At 43.4% G+C, this 19,997-nt stretch overlaps 1 protein-coding gene across 1 annotated transcript in view; it reads right to left on the bottom strand.

Annotated features, from left to right (window-relative positions):
- The window catches only part of Plcl2 (phospholipase C like 2), a 146,138-nt gene that overhangs the window by 21,311 nt on the left and 104,830 nt on the right, over positions 1–19,997 (bottom strand). Inside the window, exon 4 of the mRNA XM_051153047.1 lies at positions 10,276–10,351. Within this exon, the coding sequence (XP_051009004.1) occupies positions 10,276–10,351 (76 nt within the window). The remainder of the gene's footprint in view (positions 1–10,275; positions 10,352–19,997) is intronic.

Raw genomic sequence — 19,997 nt, 5'->3', positions numbered from 1 at the left:
ACAATTTGTGAATGAATTATATGAGACTCTTCCCGTCTGCCAGCATTTTCCATCTGGGTAAATCTAGGTGAGTGAAGTTGCATAACTTGATGCTTTGTGGAATTAACCACCATGCAGAGACATGTGGTTCACTTGGGTGACAGAAGAAGCACTAACGTCAGCCAGACACTCCTGTCCTGTCACAGAGAGACACAGGGGCTACCTGACCACGGATATTGAAACTAGCTCGCTTGTTTCCTTCTTTGGTGAGAGGGTAGAATGCTTCCTTAGCATTGGCAAAGCCCTAGGTTTGTTCTAAAGAACTGGAAAAAATATATGTATGGTATGTATGTATGTATGTATTATGTATGTATGCATACATGCACGCACACTATGCAGAGCCCACCCCACCATGCCCTCTCTGCAATTCTCTTGCATTTTATTTACTTCTGGACAGTATGTACGATTCAACAAGTTAAAAAGCATAAGCCTACCAACCAATACAGGAAGTGCCTTTCCTTTCTCCATCTATCAGTTTTAATGTCCCTCTCCAGATGAGCTGTTAATCTCTCAGGAACCTTCCAGAGAGGAGGTACTATAGCCATCGGCACTGTTTTTCTAGTCCCATCTTTTAAAACAAATAATGTAAATAATATGTATTTTTATAAAAATCAGTATGTACATATTATATGTGCATATAGTATGTGATTAAGTATATGTATATGCACACATACACATTATGACATCTACTGTTCATTACACACATGTTTATAATGTACCTTAGTAGGGACTTCTTGTTGAATGCTTAGATTGTTCTCAACATTACAAAGTAAACTTTGTCAAGTATGCAATCATATCTGTACAAAGATCCTAAAAAAAAAAAAATAGAATTGCTGACTTAAAATATGTATAATTTGCAATTCTGACATTTTCCATATGGCTTTCCTAAGTTTGAACCCAATTGACACATGCCAGCTATGAGGTAGCTACCACTCTCCCTGACATCCTCACCAAGCTCTCACAATGTGCACGTGTTCTTCAACTTGGACCTGACGGAGGGCAGCCAGCGCCCCTCTGGCATGCCTGGGCCCTGCTGCGGGTCAGTACTCTCACCCGACCGACCGACCGCACGGGCTGCTGCACTGGGCTAGCGCTTACTCTGCATCTCCTGACAGTGAAACGCTGGAGGCTCAGATGTCCACAGTCTCACCTCACAGTCACCTTTATATTTATGGTTTCCAAATGTATTACCTCGAGTCTAGACCTCTCTTCAATGCTATACTGGGAAGTCAGTTAGCCAAGTCACATTTAACTTGACTCCAAACAAACCTGATCTTTCCTCTCAGACTCATACCTGCCTAGGTTTCCTACAGTGCTAAATAGCAGCTCCATCTCTCAAGAAGGAGACAAAGATCTCAAGCCATACTCACTCCCCTCTTTTTAATCCTACCATAGGTAATTTACCAGTAAGTACTATCAGTCTAACTTTCAGATTGTTAGTCTGAGCCACAGAGAGACTGTGGAGTGTGTCTAATAACCACAGCTGCTAATTTACGAGTTCAATAGAGCCCTGTGACTTTATCCCGGCCTCATCTGCCATGTGATGGCACGGGGGCTGACTGCTCTGTGCAAGCTCTCCTAGGCACTGTTCTTGGTGTCTGGAATGTGCTATGAATACACAGACACTCAAGCCTGAGGACTTTATACCTTAGATGAAAGGAAACAGATACAAGTAGCTATAAGGTATGCTAGAAGGTAATGCCTACACAGAAGGCAAGGGAGAGCAAGGCCAGGGGTCTGTGTGAGGATGCTCCTAAGCTTTCAGAGTTGCCCTAGCTTCCTTTCCGCCACCGTGATCAGATATGCTGACAAAGCAGCTTGGGGGGGGGGGGGAGGATTTAGTGTTTACAGCTCCAGTTTGCAGTCCATCACTGCAGGAAGTTACAGCAGCAGAAGCCTGGAGCCGCCAGTCCCGACACATCTCCAGCTGTGAGGAGAGAGAAGAGTGCACGTGTGTCCAGCACGCATCTGGCTTTCTTTGCTCTTATATGATTAAGGACTCAGAGCCAGGGAATGCTGCTGCCCATAATGGGTGACCTCTCATAAGTTAATGTGGAGTAAAGGCAATTCCTACAAAACATGCCTACAGCCAACCTGACGCAGACAGTCTCTCACTGAGGCTTGTACCCCAAGTGATTCTGGATTATGTCATGTTGACAAAGGAAACCATCAAAAGGGTGAAGGTATCCGCCCGAATCAGACTTGACCATGTCCTAGGATTTCCTGCACTTCCTTCCAGGCCCTTTCTTCAGAAGTAAATTTTGCCATTCAAGCAGCTCCTCCATTTGGATGGCCGCCTGCTCTATATAGGTCTGACCTCTACCTCAAGCTTTGCTAAGCTACAATAGAGAGCTATTTCCACTTGGCCATTCTGCTGTGACCACCATGTGCACCGCACATGAAATAGGGCTTCAACAACTAATGCCTGCTTAGGTATTGGGTATCAACAACTAATGCCTGCTTAGGCAAGCACTTCAGGTATTCACATCCCACTGCTGGAAAGAGACAGATCAACCAGCTGATCCCTGGGTGGGTTTCAAAGTACTCAGTGTCCTCACTGCCTATACATTTCCTGAAGTGTTCAGGACATGGACAGGAACTGAAACAGGGGCTTTGTAACTGCAAGCGAGGAACACGATGGGGTGACCTGGGGAGCTCTGATGATGGACTTCTAGCAAAGCACAATTACTGTTCCCTGAATTAGACATTGGGGTGTTATCCTAAAAAAATAAAATCAAACGCACATGCTTTCGCCTTGAATTAAGGTTCCATCACTGGGCCCAACCTGAATTTCCAAACCCAATTTCTTCAGTGTCCTGGCTAAATATTTCCCTTTAGTCAGAAAAACACTCATGTATATTGACAGCACACCTTCATGATGAAGTCCTCTAAGTGTTGCTCACCCAAAATGTCCCATTCCTTTAGCAGTTACAATGCCTTATATAGTACTGCATTTTATATTATTATAAGTATGTCTTATTGTAATGATTTCATTATAAAGATTTGCATTTGGGAGGTGGAAAGTCCCTAGAAATCATCTTTGCTGATTTATCTCGGATCTAATGAATCTTATTATGGCTATGAGTGAATTTTAAGACTATTCTAGTATTTGTGTGAGTAAAGTGACTTGCCTGCAGTCTTGCATTACAGCTTTCAGCTATAGTGGGCAGACACAGCAGACACAGCACCAGAGCAGCTCTTTACCCAGTGACAAAAGTACAAATTGAGGAGGACTACACCTGGCCCCACCTTCGGCAGCTGTGCAAACCAGCAAGTTACTATTTAGATGAAAGGAATGTGTTCAGAGACTGTGTTTACAAAGGAAAAGCAGAGGAGGACATAGCCAAACAGTACAGCTTTGGAACTTGATCACAGGGCATGTATGTCATGAAAGGAAAGCCCTCCACAACTTCCTTCATCTGTGGCACCAGGGAAATGTCCCAGTGAAACTTGCATACAAAAAGGAGTCAATCTTGCAGGGATAGCTTGCCTATTCCTCAGTCACTCTGACAATCCATGTCTGCTTCTGAGCTGTCATTCTGCCCCCGATGGGCCAGGGATGCCCCAGAGGGTCTGCTCTCCATTCCCTAGAAAGAGCGGTTCTCAAACTATAGGGTGCTCACAACAGTTCAGCTCCTGAGCAGGGTGAGGTGGTACTTTAGAGGGACCAGATCTCCAGGAGCTTCTGATGGCCTTCTGAAGCATCACCAGTGCAGAGGGTAATGTCGGGGCTGAGTCAGGTGCTGTTTCAGGAGATAGGCTTCCTGAGACCAGTCGCTCGCAAGCTTTGTGCTGTGAATGAGTTGTCACCTTTGTGATCCTTTCCCTTATGATGGGAGAGAGAAAGGAGGCTGAGAAACAGAGCAAGGAACGCTGCTGGCCTTGCTATCTCTCGACTTCCCAAAGCGTTCACTAATGCTTGCTAGTCATTTGCAGCTTGTCTCAGAGCAGGCCCGTTGAGTGTGTAAGAGAAAGGCTACCTTGAGGTCACTGACAGCCGTTTACCTCATTTCAGGAATGAAGATACATATTAGGTTTCCCAAGGAGTTCTGAGTGGTACTTGACACAGCCTCCCAGGGCTTTGTATTCAAAGGGGTACACTCCACCTTCAGAGGTAGGCAAAGAATTAAGAAACCATTCCCTCTGTTTCAAAATTCATGCAGATACTCTGTAATTGACGCATCCTGGAACATTATATGAAGTGACCTCACCAATCTGTTAACCTTTTTAAGCAGCAGAACTCAAGTCATTCTAAAACACTGCTCATGCAATTGATCTTAGGTTACTGCACCCAAGCTGATATCGGGGAATTATATGCCACCAAGAAGTAAGTGAGGTAGAGAAGGCCTCAAGAGACAAAAGTCACAGACCAAAGCACTGATCAGAAGGCAAGAAGACACCTCCCAGGGAGTAAATCTTCCTTCTGTAAGACAGAACGAGTGAGAGAAACACTCAGACATTAGAAAGCACGCCAAAGCCTCCTGGGTTTCCTTTTGCAAATCTTTCTAGACAGAACACTAGTGAACTGCTGTTAGCAGGGGTCTTCCTGGTGACTTGTGGTTCTGTGTTCTGGGCTAAACAAAGATGTGAGAGAGCCATATGATGATGGTGACAAATTCCCCATCTGGTGACTGCAGCTCCCAGGAATAGTCTGAGTTATAAGGAACTTGTCCACAAATGAAAACATAGGCTTCTAACTTGAACCCAGACCAGATAGGTCTGTCTGACACTCTGCTTATCCTCGCCATACATAAGTGTGCTGGGTCCTCACCTGCTTTAGGTGAGACAAATCTATCCAGGAGTAGATGCCAGCAGCTCAGCAGACTAGAAGCATTGCACAGATAGAATAATAAAGCAGTATACAAATGGAAGGTTGAAAACCTAGTGTCAATGAGCAGGAAATGATAGTTGAATAAAAGGAGATAGAATAGAATTATTAGCATTCATCAAAGGGGAACATAGCAAGTGAGACATGAATGCAGAGTAATGGTCTCCAAGCTGGAGGCTCCTGGGGAAACACTCATAGCCTCCAGAGATGCTGCAGATGACTCAGCCATCAGCACAAACCTTTAAAATAAAATTTGAAAAATATTTAAGACAGGAGAGATACACGGGACTCAGGATATGATAGAAGAAGCTCTACCAAACAGGTAAGAGAAAGCTTCCACTGTCTGGAGGACTTTTACTCCTTCACTCAGATGCTGAGACCAGGGCCTGCCTGTGGGCCTCCAGGAGCTTCTGCACACAGCAGCTGGCTTGGCTGGGTTTGTTTCTGTTAGAGCTGAGTGTTCCCTGGACAATCATCCTGAAAGAGTCCAGACCCCTGAGAGACTCATTCTGAGAGAATCCCGGAGACAGGGAGCCAGGCCCTCACACCCAGCCCACAGGCCTCAGCTCACCCTGGGCTTCTGTAGACCGTATGGTTCCTGAGACTCATGGGTACTGGCTACAACTCCAGGAATGCCTCAGCTCCTGTGTCAGCTTCTACCTCCTGATTTCTACTTATTTTTTTCTTTCAGATTTCATGTTACTTTGATCAGAACTCTGCTAAACAGTGTGGAGGCAAATAGTTGTCACCAATTTCCCTGCCCCCTGAACCCATGACATTCAAGTCCTTTAGCGGATTTGTTTTCCCTTTGTAGAGCTTTGTTCCTATTTCTAGTAACATGCTCAGATTGTTGAGCTCTCAGAATGTTTCAAGCTTTACCTACAGAATTCTCTGTTCTTAATTTTGCTGTCGTCAGAACAGAAAGTTCTAACTGCTTTCTAATAGTGTTCAGATAGTTCTTTTTCCCCACCTTACAGGTTTTCTCACAGCAGGGCTCTTCCTTATCCAAGCAGGTGGTCTGCAGTGTGAATGAGACTGCTTCTTAGACAGACCCCCCACCCCCTGCCCAGGGCCACTGCCACCAGGCCAGCTTCCTGCAGCTTTCCTGAGGCGGCAGATAAGCAATTATCACTTATTTGGCCAGTGTCACTTGTTCAGCTGCTTTCGATTTCTCAAATTTTGCTATTCTTATTCTCTTTGTCTTTATCTATTTTTGTCTTGAAAAAAAAAAAAAAAAAAAAAGGAAGAAAGGATAAAAGAAAAGAAAAGGCAAGCCCCCTGTGGTCATTTTAATGAGGCTTCAAGAGGAGTGGAAATTAAACAAAGGTATTAATTTTTTAATAGGGAGTACATAATTGATTTAGACTCCTTCAGAGACAATTTTCCATTTAAAATTACTTAATAAAAACACGTTTCCTTCTATTTTGTTTTTCTTTCCTTCATGAAACAAATCAATTCAGTTATGAGGAAAAAAAACATAAGTCAAAGCAAAGCTATGGTTTTAGCCATTGAAAGAGAAAAAGAAATAGAGTTGAGAGGCAAAGATTTTTTTTTTCTGGAAGAGTATGACAGATGTTTTGGTGTTTATAAATGTTTTAAAAATAACTTTTATGATACTCTTGCTCTGCATGTTCCTGCTCAGCTCATGTGTTCCTGAGCACTTGAGAAAGGGTGTGTTCACTTATACACACTCATTCCTGAATAGCCCTGTCATTTATTACTTCTTGGTCTTACTCATACGGTGTTCAGACACTGCCTCCTGCACCACCTTGCACGATCCAGTTTGTAGCTAGCATCTTCAGGTGGCACTGCTGAGCCCTGACTGAACAAGCATCCCCATGCCTACCCCCTTTTCCATCTGCTCACCCTAAGTTGAGGTCCCCTGTGGTGGTGCTGCCCTGTGCAATCTTCTCCTCTGGGTCTTAGGTTTCTCTAAAAATCACACAGTTTTTGCCGTCCCAGAAAAGGATCTGCCCAGATGGGCTCGGTGAGTTCAAGGCCAGCCTGGTCTATAAAGTGAGTCCCTGACAGCCAAGGCTACACAGAGAAACTCTGTCTTGAAAAACCAAAAACCAAAAACAAAATCTGCTCTCTTCCTAGAAGCAAGTATTCTATTCCTCCTCACCTCACGCTTTCCATTTCCTAGCTCTACCTTAAGAAAAGAAATAAAGTGCGTGCGTGCGTGCGTGCATGTGTGCCTGGGTGTGTGTGCGCACACACGTGTGTTTTAACATTTTACCCCTCACTGAGTACTTCATATTCCTAGGAACAGAGTTTTCTTATGAAAATTTCCCCTAATTCTCTCTGCCACCAGCTTCTCCTGAAAGAATAAGCTGCAGAGGCCTTGCTACTCGTCAGTGCTGTGCCCACGGCTTATTCTCTTGCCCTGCATGTCTCTGTCCTCTGGGGACCTGCGGATTGCCAGCCCCTCGTGGCTAGAGGTTTTCATTAGGAAGAGAACCTTGCTTGCCCAACTCCCTCTCCACTTAACACCAAGGATACATTTCTCAACCTCAAAATCTGTTAAAGTTCAAGGAGCCCAAGCCTAGGAGCACTTCTTAAAAAGTGACTGTGGTACGTGCTGACCAGAACTCCTATCTTCACTGAATTGTTTAAATGAACTGTTATCCAATACAAGTATAGAGTTATGTTTAAATGACAGAGATACTTCTCAGTTCTTTCTTAGGACATTTTGGTGACCTGTACCTTCCTTCCTAAGACTGAAGTTCTATAAGCAGAGTTTCTGAAGTATAATCTTACACAGACGCATTTGAACTCAATACAGATTAGCAATTCTTTATATGACTAATGATCATATGTGTCCTTACACCATATGTAAATATGAGAAATGAGAGACCAGGGCTCTCAGTATTCCTGCGTAGGTGGCAAGGGAACCAAGAGGTAACCTTGGTTTACCTCTTAATATCTTTATGCCTAGGGCACCTGGAACCTAACACGGTGGTCATTCTCTGCTCCCCACCAGAATAACTCCTGGACTATGACACTCCGCTAAGTATAGCAAGCGTTTCCTTATCAAAAGGACAACAACAAAAGCCCATTATAGAAGAAATTATCAAATTTCATGAACCAGTGAATTTGCAAAACTGACATAATCAAATCATTGAATTAATAAACAGTTCCTGTTTAAAATTCCACAAAATTCAAAATACTTATGCATGTGTTTAACAGAATACTTAATAAAATTAAAATCACATTTTGTTAGTTAGCATTCAAGCCCCACTCTTCACAGAATGTTACAACAGATGTCTTTGGGTAAGATACAGAGTGGAACAATATACAATCTTGGTGCTGCAGGAAGCTATCCTGATCAGAAGATGGAATAAATTAATTAAATGCACACAGTGCTTGAAGTTCTATCAACTGGAGGAAACTGGTGGGTGGAAGGACTGGACAGAGTGCTGTAGTAACAGCCCTAAAATCATGAAAGAGCTTCAGTAACACTGGGCAATTCCAAAGGCACTGCAAGCTGGCAGCGGGCGATGGGCAGCCTGTGACAAGTGACAGGGGAGAATATGCAGGGAAAAGCAAGAATAAGGACAGCCTGCTGGTGGCAATTCACTCCTTTCCCAAGCACCTTCCCAAGACTGCCAATAGCGCCAATCTGATCTTGCCCTTTAAAATTCTCTGTACACAGCTGTCTAGCCTTTCAGCTGTCGCCCTCCTGTTTTCCTCAAAACATCAATGGCTCTGCATCACTTCATGAGTGAGCTGAGACTGCTGACACACCGAGTGTTCAACCTTTCCGTATCTTCTGCATGATTTGAAGATTCTAGAAGGATAAAACTAGACTTACTTAATTTCCACATTTTAGTTTTCAAGAGCTACAAAGAGAGCCTTATACATATAGAAGTTCAAGACATACTTATTAAATGTAGGAGCAGACGGTATGTGGTAAATCTTATATAATATTGGCAAAATGGTAGGAGACTTAGTTGATGGCCTTGTTTGTGAAGTGAGGAGATCAGAATTACATCCAGACACCATGGTAATCTAATTCATGATTCTGTGTGGGATAATGATATGCCCAAATGGCATTTGGATAGATCTTGTAGGGAGAATAGCATGGAAAGGGCTAGAAATAAAAACTCCATTTTGCTAACAATATTTTACTGAGTGAAAAAAGCTGAGGATTTGAGAGTTTGTTGATTAGTCACAAATATGAATATTCATTAGCTAAATACCAAAAGTTTCACACGTCTTTATTTTCAACCTATTTAACTCATTTACAAAAAAGTGACTTTAAAAAAGCACAGCAATTGTAAAAATCTCTTTATTTTAAACAGAAGTATGGTCAGCCTTATTTAAAGCAAAATAGTCTTCATAGAACCTTCCAATCTGACACTTAAACCAGATGGTTTCTGATTTATGAAGGCTCAAATTTGTGATTTTTTAAAAAACCTTATCAGGGAGTGAAAGTGGAAAGAATATATGGTTAAAGTTTTGATGTTGCCCTCTTCCCCATCTTGGTATGATATTTTCTCACAAGGCTAGGCGGCAGCAACAAGCTGTGGCTCCTAGCAGACACGTGTTCATGGGCAACAGCCTATGCTCTGCAGTGAACTACTAAGCCACACTGTTTATCAGGGTGGCCAGTTCAGTGCATTTTTACTATATGAGAATTAAGTTGACAAGAAGTTCACTGCAACATAATCTCATTGTCTGTTGAGGCTGTTTACATAAGCAGAATTTATAGCCATAGTACATTTTTTGTTAAACTGGCAATCTATCAAACACCTAAAAATGCAAACACACTAAGCAGCCATAAAAGGGGCCTGTCCTCACTGTTAAGAGCCACTCCTTGGGGCGGAGACATGGCTCGGTGGTCAAGAGCCCTCGCTGCTCTTCCAGAGGACCTGGGTTCAATTCCAAGAGCTCATATGGCAGCTCACAGTCTGTAATTCCAGCTCCAGGGGATCTGCCTAGTCTCTCTCACCACATTAGACACTCACAAGTAATTGACAGGAGGGCTGCCAACAAATCCAGACCTAAGGAAGAGATTAATACAGGCTTTCAATCATAGCTCCATGTTAGAACTGCCTAGAAATTTTGAGTTTTAGAAGCAAGGCCCCACTATGTAGGCCAGCCTGGCCTTAAACTCACCATCCTCCTATCCCAGAATCCCAAAGGCTGGGATTACAGGTGTAAACCACTATGCTCAGATCCTGTGCAGATTTGTAGTAGTTATGAATCTCCCAGCCGACACTTGAGACCAATGTTGGTGCACCTAGGTGAATCCGTTATCTGGGGCTGAGAACCGCTGCGTTAGTGTTTTCTTTAGCCATGGAAATATAGTTTTATTTTTCTTCTTGTCAGAGTATCAAAAATATGACATGATTGTGAGGAAAAGAGACGGTGGCATTGCTTTTGTTTAAGGAGCGTTCACTCACCTGCCTTCTGACAATGCACGATCTTTTCGTACACAGCATCTGCATTTTCAATCAGTGCCTTGAGGGACTGGATCATCTGTAAAAGGAACATCCAGACATGAGATCACAGCTGACAGCCAGGCCTCTTCCTGCCATAACACACCAGACCTGTCTACAAACAGGATGTTCTGCTCCGGAGGCTCGGGTCACATGCAGGCGAAAACTGATAAACCCTTACATCTTCTCCTGTTTACATGATACTGACTAGATCTGCAGTCCAGGTATGGTTAGGCTGGTAAACACTGAACTTGCCCAGAGGCACTAATGAGTGAAGTTATACATAAGGAGGTACGCTCAACCTATCTAAGGCATCTAAGGGGTTTTTTGTTTTAAAATTGGACACATTTCCCACCTCAACCTTCTTGTGCTGGTGTTATAAGAAGGAGCCACTGTGCCTGGCTTTGATCTAAGTTTTAAAACCCCTCTTCCTTTATAGTGATCATTTTACAAACAGCTCTAACACTTAGAAACTTGCACCCACTTTAGTCAAAATGTCTTCATATAAAAATTAAAAAGTTCAACAGAGCTAGGGATGCAGTATAGTAGTAAAACCCTCACTGAGCATACACAAAGGCATAGAGTTCAATCCCCAGCAGCAGCACATGCACACATGCATGCATGTGCACACAGAGAAAGAAAAGGAGGAGGAGAGGGAGGCGAAACCACTAGCAGCAGCATGTGATACCGTTCATCAGAAACACTATTCAACATATCCCATCTTCCAATGTTTCTGTCAATAGTTTTACTCAGAACCCACCTGAAGGACTAGGAGTTCGACAGATTCCCTGGTAGGCAGACAGACAGGGAGAGGGGACATGACTAGGTGATAAAGATGGTGAACTTCCAAGATGGCTGGGTTCTTCCTCACCCTTCTGACTTGAGACAAAACCTGGCCACTTAAAACCAAGGCCTTGCAGATTTTTTTCCTGCCAGTAGAGCCCCTGCTGATTGTTGACTGTCTCAACAAGTTCAAGGCCAGATCAGGACATGGTAGCACAACGGTTCTGAGCTAATCAATCATCAGGTCTTCCTACAGACTAACCAACCCTAAATTAGGAGAGGAAGACCCTTCACAGATTTTAAAAGATAAGCCTGGAAAAGAAACCACTTTTGGGCTCCTACATGTCCCTCTCTGCTTTCAGAGATTTTTGTTTTCTTTTGTTTTGTTTTTTCTGTTTTTCTGTATGCCTGATGTATGTGTGTGCTTCCTCAAGCCCACTAAGGGTTTTCTCCAACTGGATTTTGTCTGCTGTGTTCAACATTTCTTCCCTGCTACCTGTTTAGCTCAGCAAATGGACTAAAGAAGCAAGCTGGAGTAGACAGTCTATTATCTAATAAAATAGACTTTTAACCAAAATTACTAGATGTAGCTGATGGGCATCTCAGGCTTCATGTGGATCCATTAGTACTAGGGAGCAGGAGCTGTCTGTGACATGGACTCTGTTGCCTGATTTCTGATCACTTCCCTCTGGCGGGGCTGCCTTGGAAGAGAATGAACTCCATCCTGGCATGATGTGCTGAGTTGGGTTGGTGAGGGGTGGGGGGTACTACCCTTTTCTGAGGAATGGGGAAGGATGGGAGGGAGGGAGCCGGGAGGAAGGGGAGAGGGAGGGAGGGAGGGACCAGGAGGAGAAGAAGAAGGGGGCTATGATCAGGATGTAAGGTGAATAAATAAATTAATTAATTTTTAAAAAGTGGCTCAATGTAGACACTTGCAAATGGTGTATGCCATAGCTGAGTCTCCATTAACACAGGAGGCCTGGCAGAGCATTTTCTGCTAGCTCAAAATGAGCGGAATGCGTATGCCTTATGCTCTTATGTTCACCGGCAATGCTGCCAGCACATTACTAATCTCAGTGGTACTTGGAAAGTCTGCTGTGATGAAGCTCAAAGAACCAACAAACCACACTGCTGTTATCAGAAGCACCTTCCAGGGAAAAGAACCACCAAAGTTAAATCATTCTACACCTTTCAGTTTTAAAATACATTCAAGGCGTGAAAATTCCTTGAGAGATATCTCAAAGGTATGGACTGGGAAAATTTTCTGTCTCCTATGCTTGGAGAGAGAGGAGAGAAGAGAGAGGGACAGAGGGACAGAAGGACAGAGGGGGAGAGAGGAAGACAGGGAGAAGGGGGAACAGAGGGGAGGGAAGGAGAGAGGGTATGTAAGGATATCCATGCTGATATGTACATAGGGATCTGTGTGTGCATGGCTCATGTTCAACCACAGGGTCCTTGCTGATGATGGTGGTAATCATGTCCTGTATTTCTCCTAAGCAGTGTGTACAAAGGAAGGTGGTTAATACTTGGGGTGGAGAACAGAGTTTGGTCTGTAAGTAAACAGCAGCAGGCACACACAGAACATGTTAAAGGGGAATTCCAGAGGGGAAGCATCCTGAAAGAAAGAGGCACACAGTAAACAATCAGCATAGCAGCAGGAAGAAAACACTTGCAGTCCTTAGCCAACCACATTTACTGTCATAGCTGTCGGCAAAGGTCTGCACTGATTTTTTCTTTTTTTAAATATTTTATTAATTTATTCATATTACATCTCAATTGTTAGCCCATTCCTTGTATCCTCCCATTCCTCCCTCCCTCCCGCTTCCCCGTACTCCCCTCCCCTATGTCTGTGACTGAGGGGGACCTCCTCCCCCTATACATGTTCATAGGGTATCAAGTCTCTTCTTGGTAGCCTGCTATCCTTCCTCTGAGTGCCACCAGGTCTCCCCATCAAGGGGACGTGGTCAAAATAGGGCACCAGAGTTTATATGAAAGTCAGACCTCCCTCTCCATTCAATAGTGGAAAATGTCCTGTCCATAGGCTAGGTCTGGGTAGGGGTTCGAAGTTTACTGCCTATATTGTCCTTGGATGGTGCCATAGTTTGAGAAGGACCCCAGGACCTAGATCCACCCGTCATAATGTTCTTCTTGTAGGTTTCCAGGACCCTCTGGATCCTTCTATTTCCCCATTCGCCCATGTTTCTCTCACCTAAAGTCCCAATAGGATGTCCTCCCCTCTGACCCACTCTCCTGGTAAGTAAAGTCTTTCATGGGACATGCCCCTTAGGCTAGTGTCTCAATATAAGTGAGTATATACCATTTGTCTCTTTTTGCTTCTGGATGAACTCACTCATTATCATAATTTCTAGTTCAATCCATTTGCCCACAAATTTTGGGAATTTCTTGTTTTTAATAGCTGAATAGTATTCCATAGTGTAAATGTACCACAGTTTCTTTATCCATTCTTCTACTGAGGGACACTGAGGCTGTTTCTATATTCTGGCTATTACGAATAAGCCTCTAAGAACATGGTTGAGCATATTTCCCTGTGGTGTGGTAGAGCATTTTCTGGGTGTATTCCAAGGAGTGGAATAGCTGGGTCTTAAGGAAGTCCTATTCCTATTTTTCTGAGAAAGCACCAGATAGATTTCCAAAGTGGTTGTACTAGTTTGCATTCCCATCAGCAATGAAGGAGTGTTCCTCTCTCTCCACATCCTTGCCAGCATGTGGTGTCACTTGAGTTTTTGATCTTAGCCATTCTGATGGGTGTAAGATGGAATCTCAGTGTCGTTTTGATTTGCATTTCTCTGATGACTAATAACGAGGCTGAGCATTTCTTTAAGTGTTTCTCAGCCATTTGATATTCCTCTATTGAGAATTCTGTTTAGTTCTGAGCTCCATTTCTCAATTGGGTTATTTGGTTTGGTGGTGTTTAAGTCTGCACTGATTTGTAAAGGAATTTTAATCCAGCAATCTGTGTGATTCCACTGGAATACAGAGATACCCTTAGTATACATCTTTTATCCCTCTGGCTGGAATACAGACATGCCTTTAATCCTAAACAATGGCATCTAATTGAGGGACAAAGTGATGAATCAGAGAAAGACTTGACAGAATGAGTCAGAGATAGATATGCCCAACTCTCATGAGAACAGAAAGGGGAAACTACTTAAGAGCAACACAGAGACAGTAGAGAATAACACAATACAGTAGAGTTGGTGCAATACAGTTTGGTACAGTTTGGTTGAGTTTGGTGGAGGAAGTCTGGTGGAGCTCAGTTCATGGAGTTCAGAGGCAGTTTTTCCAAGCAGAGCAAATCAGTCAGAAGCTGAAAAAAGCTGATTTGAATCAGTCAGCTTGGAGAGGAGTTTGAGCCAAAACAGCTGAACTGAACCAGTAAACCAGAGTTCAGAAAGAGCTAGAAAGGGTGAGCTTATTCAGCAGTAACTCTCAGAGGCTGAAAATATTGTAGGCCTACATTAGCAGATGGAGACTGAAAACTGAACCCTTCAAGGTCTGGGCTTGCAGAAGATTAGACTGTACAGAAGCTAGAAGCTTCTAGGCCTAAGCTTGGGAATATTTAGGTAGAAATGCTCTGAGTTCAGCCCAAGCCATATATCCTAATAAAAACAATAAAACTTGGGTATGGCTATCATTTCATCTTACTTTCTGAGGAAATAAAAATGCTATTTACACTATTTCCTTTGGAAGGAAGAACCAGTAGTTTACAGGATTGTTATCTTTTTACAGTTTGGGGGTATTTACAATTAAGTTAATATTTGGTAAAGATTAGTCCCTGGTCCTTGCCCAGAGCATAGAATTCACTAACCTACAACTATGCAGCCTTTACATACTCAATGCCAGAGCCTTGGATCCTTCTGGGAAGCTCTGTGCTGTAGAAAGCAAGACTGTCCCAGGCCAGAAGAGGGGGCTAAGTGTGGGCTCTCCTAAGGACACTGCTGTCTTCTTTCTATTCCACTGGCCATTATGATGGAATGGAAAACATGTGGCTCTGAGGAGTCTGTGGGCGCAGGAGAATGATTCAATAAGAAGCAATTCCTACCTGGGTCGGCTGCTTTACAGCCAGCTGCAATTACAGTATGAACGCTGGCTGGATGAATCAAGGCATAAAGCATTCACACCTCCTCCATACAAAGGGTAAGTGCTATGTCTCACAGGCCTGCTCACATGATTCTTGTGAGGAAGTTGGGTTTTTAGCCTCGAAGACGTGAACAGCAAAGGGCCACCTGAGAGGTAAGCCACTTTCTTAGGGCTGTCTGGCACTGTGGGCAATGGACTGAAACTGATAAGTGGGTCGGCAGTCCGTTGACTTTCAAAGCCTGCGACTGTTGTATGGCATCTTCCGAGTAGCGCCCTACTCAAGTAAAGAGGGAAAGGCACTCCAATCAGACGAAAATTCAAAACAGGCAACTGTGTCACTGCTCAGTGGAATGCAGAAAGGAAGCAACGTGTCCATTACTAACACGGATCAAAGTCACTGGTTTTCTTCTTAAATTTTAAAGTTTGCTTCCTCCATGCTAGAGAGATCACAGAACTTGTCATGCTGGCAAAGATACTGTTGCTGAACTTCAACACCAAAACTATCTTTTCAAATGATGTTTCAATATAACACCGAGAAAATATGCATTTAAAATATTATAGTGGGGCTGGAGAGATGGCTCAGAAGATAAGAGAACTGCCTGCTCTTCCAAAGGTCCCTAGTTCAACTCCCAGCAACCATATGGTGGCTCATAACCATCCATAGTGAGATCTGGTCCTTTCTTGTGGCCTGCAGCATACATATGTGCAAAATACTGTATAAATAATAAATAAATCCTTAAAAAATATTATAGCAATAAGCAAATTACTTAACAATTTATTATTATAAAATAATAATACAATTTACACATAATGTCAAAGCACTAGGGTAAACATCGCAGATCAGAGTGCAGACAAAAGCAGCTACGTGGGGAATAACATCAAGCACGAAGCCAAATGACGAAGGTCCCTTAAGTCATCCCATCCTCTCTGTGCGTATTACATTGATATGTCAACAGCATACAAGGCTGGGCATAGAGGCTGAGTTTATAAGCATTACTTACAAAACTACAAGTGAATCAGTTTCATCAGTCTCTATTCAGCGCAGAGGTATGAGGCTTGGCACAGAAATCAGACACTCACTGCCAGGTGGAGTAACCAGCCATATGGTCATGGACATTATTTATTCACTTCAAAATACTGTTATACAGTCACTGCTAATGGATTTCTTTAGTGGCTTGTTTACTAGTAGCTCCTAAATTTCTAACACTATGCATTAGGAAAGTCTCAGAAATACATCTAATAAATCTGCTCAACTCTAATATACAGTTATAATACAAAACTAAAGCACATGGAAAGAAAGTTTGAACTAAAAGTAAAGAAAAAGTTAAAATTTATATTTTATTAAGCTTGAAAAAAAATCAGAAATGCCTTTTATAAGAGAACTATGCTGTGAAAATAACTCCCCATGTTAACCTAAGGTCTATAATTAAAACCATGAGAAAAACTTACTACATATCATAGCACTGAGTTGCTATAGATTACGGCTTTTTTGTTTTGAAACTTGTTTTCCAACAATTAAGAGAATTCTGGTTTTGGAATAGGAATGTTATGGTTTCATATGAGTATTTTATATCTGATTTTTAGATTATTCCCGTCACTTAAGTGTTTCCTTTCCTCTTTATTTTATTTATTTTTTTATTCATTTATGACATTCCATTCCCAGGTTTCAGGACAAAATGAATGAAAAAAGAAGTAAAAAAGAAAAAACACAGGTATGGTGGAGGAGATGGTTTATTATAGATAAAGTGGAGAGCAGGATTAGAGCCAGGGACCTTTGGGAGAGTCCAGATGGACATGACCAGACTGAGCTGGCCCATGTAAGCAAAGAGGGGAGGAAAAATGATGAGGGTTGAAATCTAACACAAGATATTCTCAGTAATTACAAGACTAGTTTGCCATTTTCTTTGGGTGATAAAAATTTCAATAATATCTTATGAGTTTTAGATTTGTACTCTTTTCTTCTCTGAAAAGCCCTTACCTCTTATGCCTTCCTCTGCTCATCCCTGAGCTTAACAGGTGATCGGGGCCTGTGGCCTTCCAGACAGGCTGCACAGTCACCGTACCCTAGAGCAGCTTTGTAGCAAAGTATCTTTGTTCTGTTATGAGGATTCATGGTTATTTACAACTATGAGTTAAAAATTTCCCCAAACTCAAATAATTTGAAGACTATAGTTTACAAACACGCTGGGCACTGAATGTACCTCGCCCTCTACACTAATGTACCTAGACTTCTGAAGCCATCTTGGAGGGTCATGTTAGGTCATGTGCAGGCCTCACCAAGCATGGAGACTGTAGGTGGACTGGACCTTGCCTGAGGACTCTAGGAATTGGGATCAAAACTGCAGTCATGAACTGAAGATGAGGTTTGCAGAAGATAGGCACTCATCTAAGGCGGTCTCCTGCCACTAATCAGAATGAGAGGAGTGGCAGTGGTCTCTGTGCTGTGGTTTGAATGTGCGTCTCCAAGATTAATGTGCTGCCAATGTGATGCTGTTAAAAAGTGGGGCCTGGCAGTGGTGGGGCATGCCTTTAATCCCGGCAGTGGTGGGGCATGCCTTTAATCCCGGCAGTGGTGGGGCATGCCTTTAATCCTGGCAGTGGTGGTGCATGCCTTTAATCCTGGCAGTGGTGGTGCATGCCTTTAATCCTGGCAGTGGTGGGGCATGCCTTTAATCCCGGCAGTGGTGGTGCATGCCTTTAATCCCGGCAGTGGTGGGGCATGCCTTTAATCCCGGCAGTGGTGGTGCATGCCTTTAATCCTGGCAGTGGTGGTGCATGCCTTTAATCCTGGCAGTGGTGGTGCATGCCTTTAATCCCGGCAGTGGTGGGGCATGCCTTTAATCCCGGCAGTGGTGGTGCATGCCTTTAATCCCGGCAGTGGTGGTGCATGCCTTTAATCCTGGCAGTGGTGGTGCATGCCTTTAATCCCGGCAGTGGTGGTGCATGCCTTTAATCCTGGCAGTGGTGGTGCATGCCTTTAATCCTGGCAGTGGTGGTGCATGCCTTTAATCCTGGCAGTGGTGGTATTCAGGAGGCAGAGGCAGGTGGATCTCTCTGAGTTCCAGGCCAGCCTGGTTTATAGAGCAAGTTCCAGCACAGCCAAGGACACATACTGAAGCACTGTCTTGCAAAAACAAAAAGGAAGGGTGGGGGGAGAAGGACCGAGGACGAGGAAGACAAACAAGGAGGAGGACAGGACAAGGAGGAGGAAGAAGGAGGAGGAGGTGGTGGTGGTAGTGATGGTAGCAGCATTTAAAAAGGGTTCCAGGGGTTCCCCCGTGAAAGAAATTAAATGCTTCATAAAAAGAGCTTCTAACAGTTTTCAGAGAATTTCTTTTTTCCACCACCTTCTGATGAAGTAAGAATTCTCTTACCAAATGTTAGCACCTGTAGACTTCTCGCACTCCACAACTGTTGACATAATTGCCCAGCCTATGGTAACTGTCGTGGCAGTACAAATGGCTTGAGACAAGTCTTCAAAGCTCAATGTTGAGCTAGAGAAACAGCTTGTTAATTAAGAGTGCATACTGCCCTCTCTGAGGACCCATGTTTGACTCCCAGGACCCACACTGGGCAGCTTACAACCTGTAACTTCAGATCTGACACCCTCTTCTTACCTTCATGCACTCACTTGTACATCTACACTGAAACACACACACGCTCGCGCATACACAAAACTGAAAGTAACTTTTTAAATTTGATTTTGGGGGGGGGCATAAAGTAACTTTTAATGAGGGGCTAGAGAGACAGCGGCTCAGCAGTTAAGAGTGTGTACTGCTCTTCTAGAGGGCCCTCGTCTGCTTCCCAGCATTCATGTCAGGTGCCTCTCAACTGCCAGAAACTAGCTCTGGGAGGACCCTACGCCTCTGGCTTGTATGGTTTTTCAACCCCCTCTTTTTCAATGGTCCCTTAGAGGCACACACGCATGCACGCATACACACACTTTAAATCTAGCACCCCCTACACACATACATACATACATACGTACATACACACAACATAACCTCTTTTTTTATTTTTATTTTTATTTTCCTGCAGACAGGTTTCTTTGTGTGACCCTTGTTGTCCTAGAGCTCATGGTAAAGACGAGGTTGGCCTGGAACTTAAGATCTGTCTGCCCTGCCTCCCGAGGGTGAGACTAAAGGTGTGTACCACCACGCCCAGCTCACAGCACAGCTTCTTGTGGGAAATGCTTGCAGTGAAACCCAGTTCCTCTTGCTGTCTACACTGGATCAAGACTGGGAAACAGCTATCTTCAAAGGGCCTGCAATGCCACTAGGAATTGTGGTCATCAATTTTTTTTTCAAGATCACTATGAAAATATTATTTAAGCAGCAAATTATTTCTAGAGTAACTTGTCTGATTTCTTCATAACATTTCACCCCTATGTCCAGAGTTTTCATGATACGATTATAGAAAATTATAGGGAGACACCTAAAGAAAGCTTTCAGAAGAACCTAAAGGCTTTCCCCAGCTATTTTAAACACAGACACATACTGGGATGCCACTACACACAGGACTCCTGTGGGTCTGAGACGTAGGACAGGAGTTAAACAATGAAACATATCCTTTGTCTCAATTCCCATTAGAGAAAAGCAGAGTTTATGGGTGGAAAAGAATAAAAGAACCAGGTCTGGATGGAATCTGCCCTCTACAGTTTGTGATTCATCGACCACTGTAGGCACGGGTGTGTGACGGTCAGCTTCACAGCCACAGATATCACGGAAGGGAGCAAAGGGGGCAAACGGAGCATCTTGGGAGGATCTCCAGCACCAGGGAGAAATTAGGCAAAGCCGAGCTCT

This window comes from Acomys russatus, chromosome 11 (assembly GCF_903995435.1).
Source record: "Acomys russatus chromosome 11, mAcoRus1.1, whole genome shotgun sequence".
Taxonomy (NCBI): Eukaryota; Metazoa; Chordata; class Mammalia; order Rodentia; family Muridae; genus Acomys; species Acomys russatus.
Note: the sequence above shows the minus strand (reverse complement) of the source record. Positions and strands in the feature narration are given on the sequence as shown.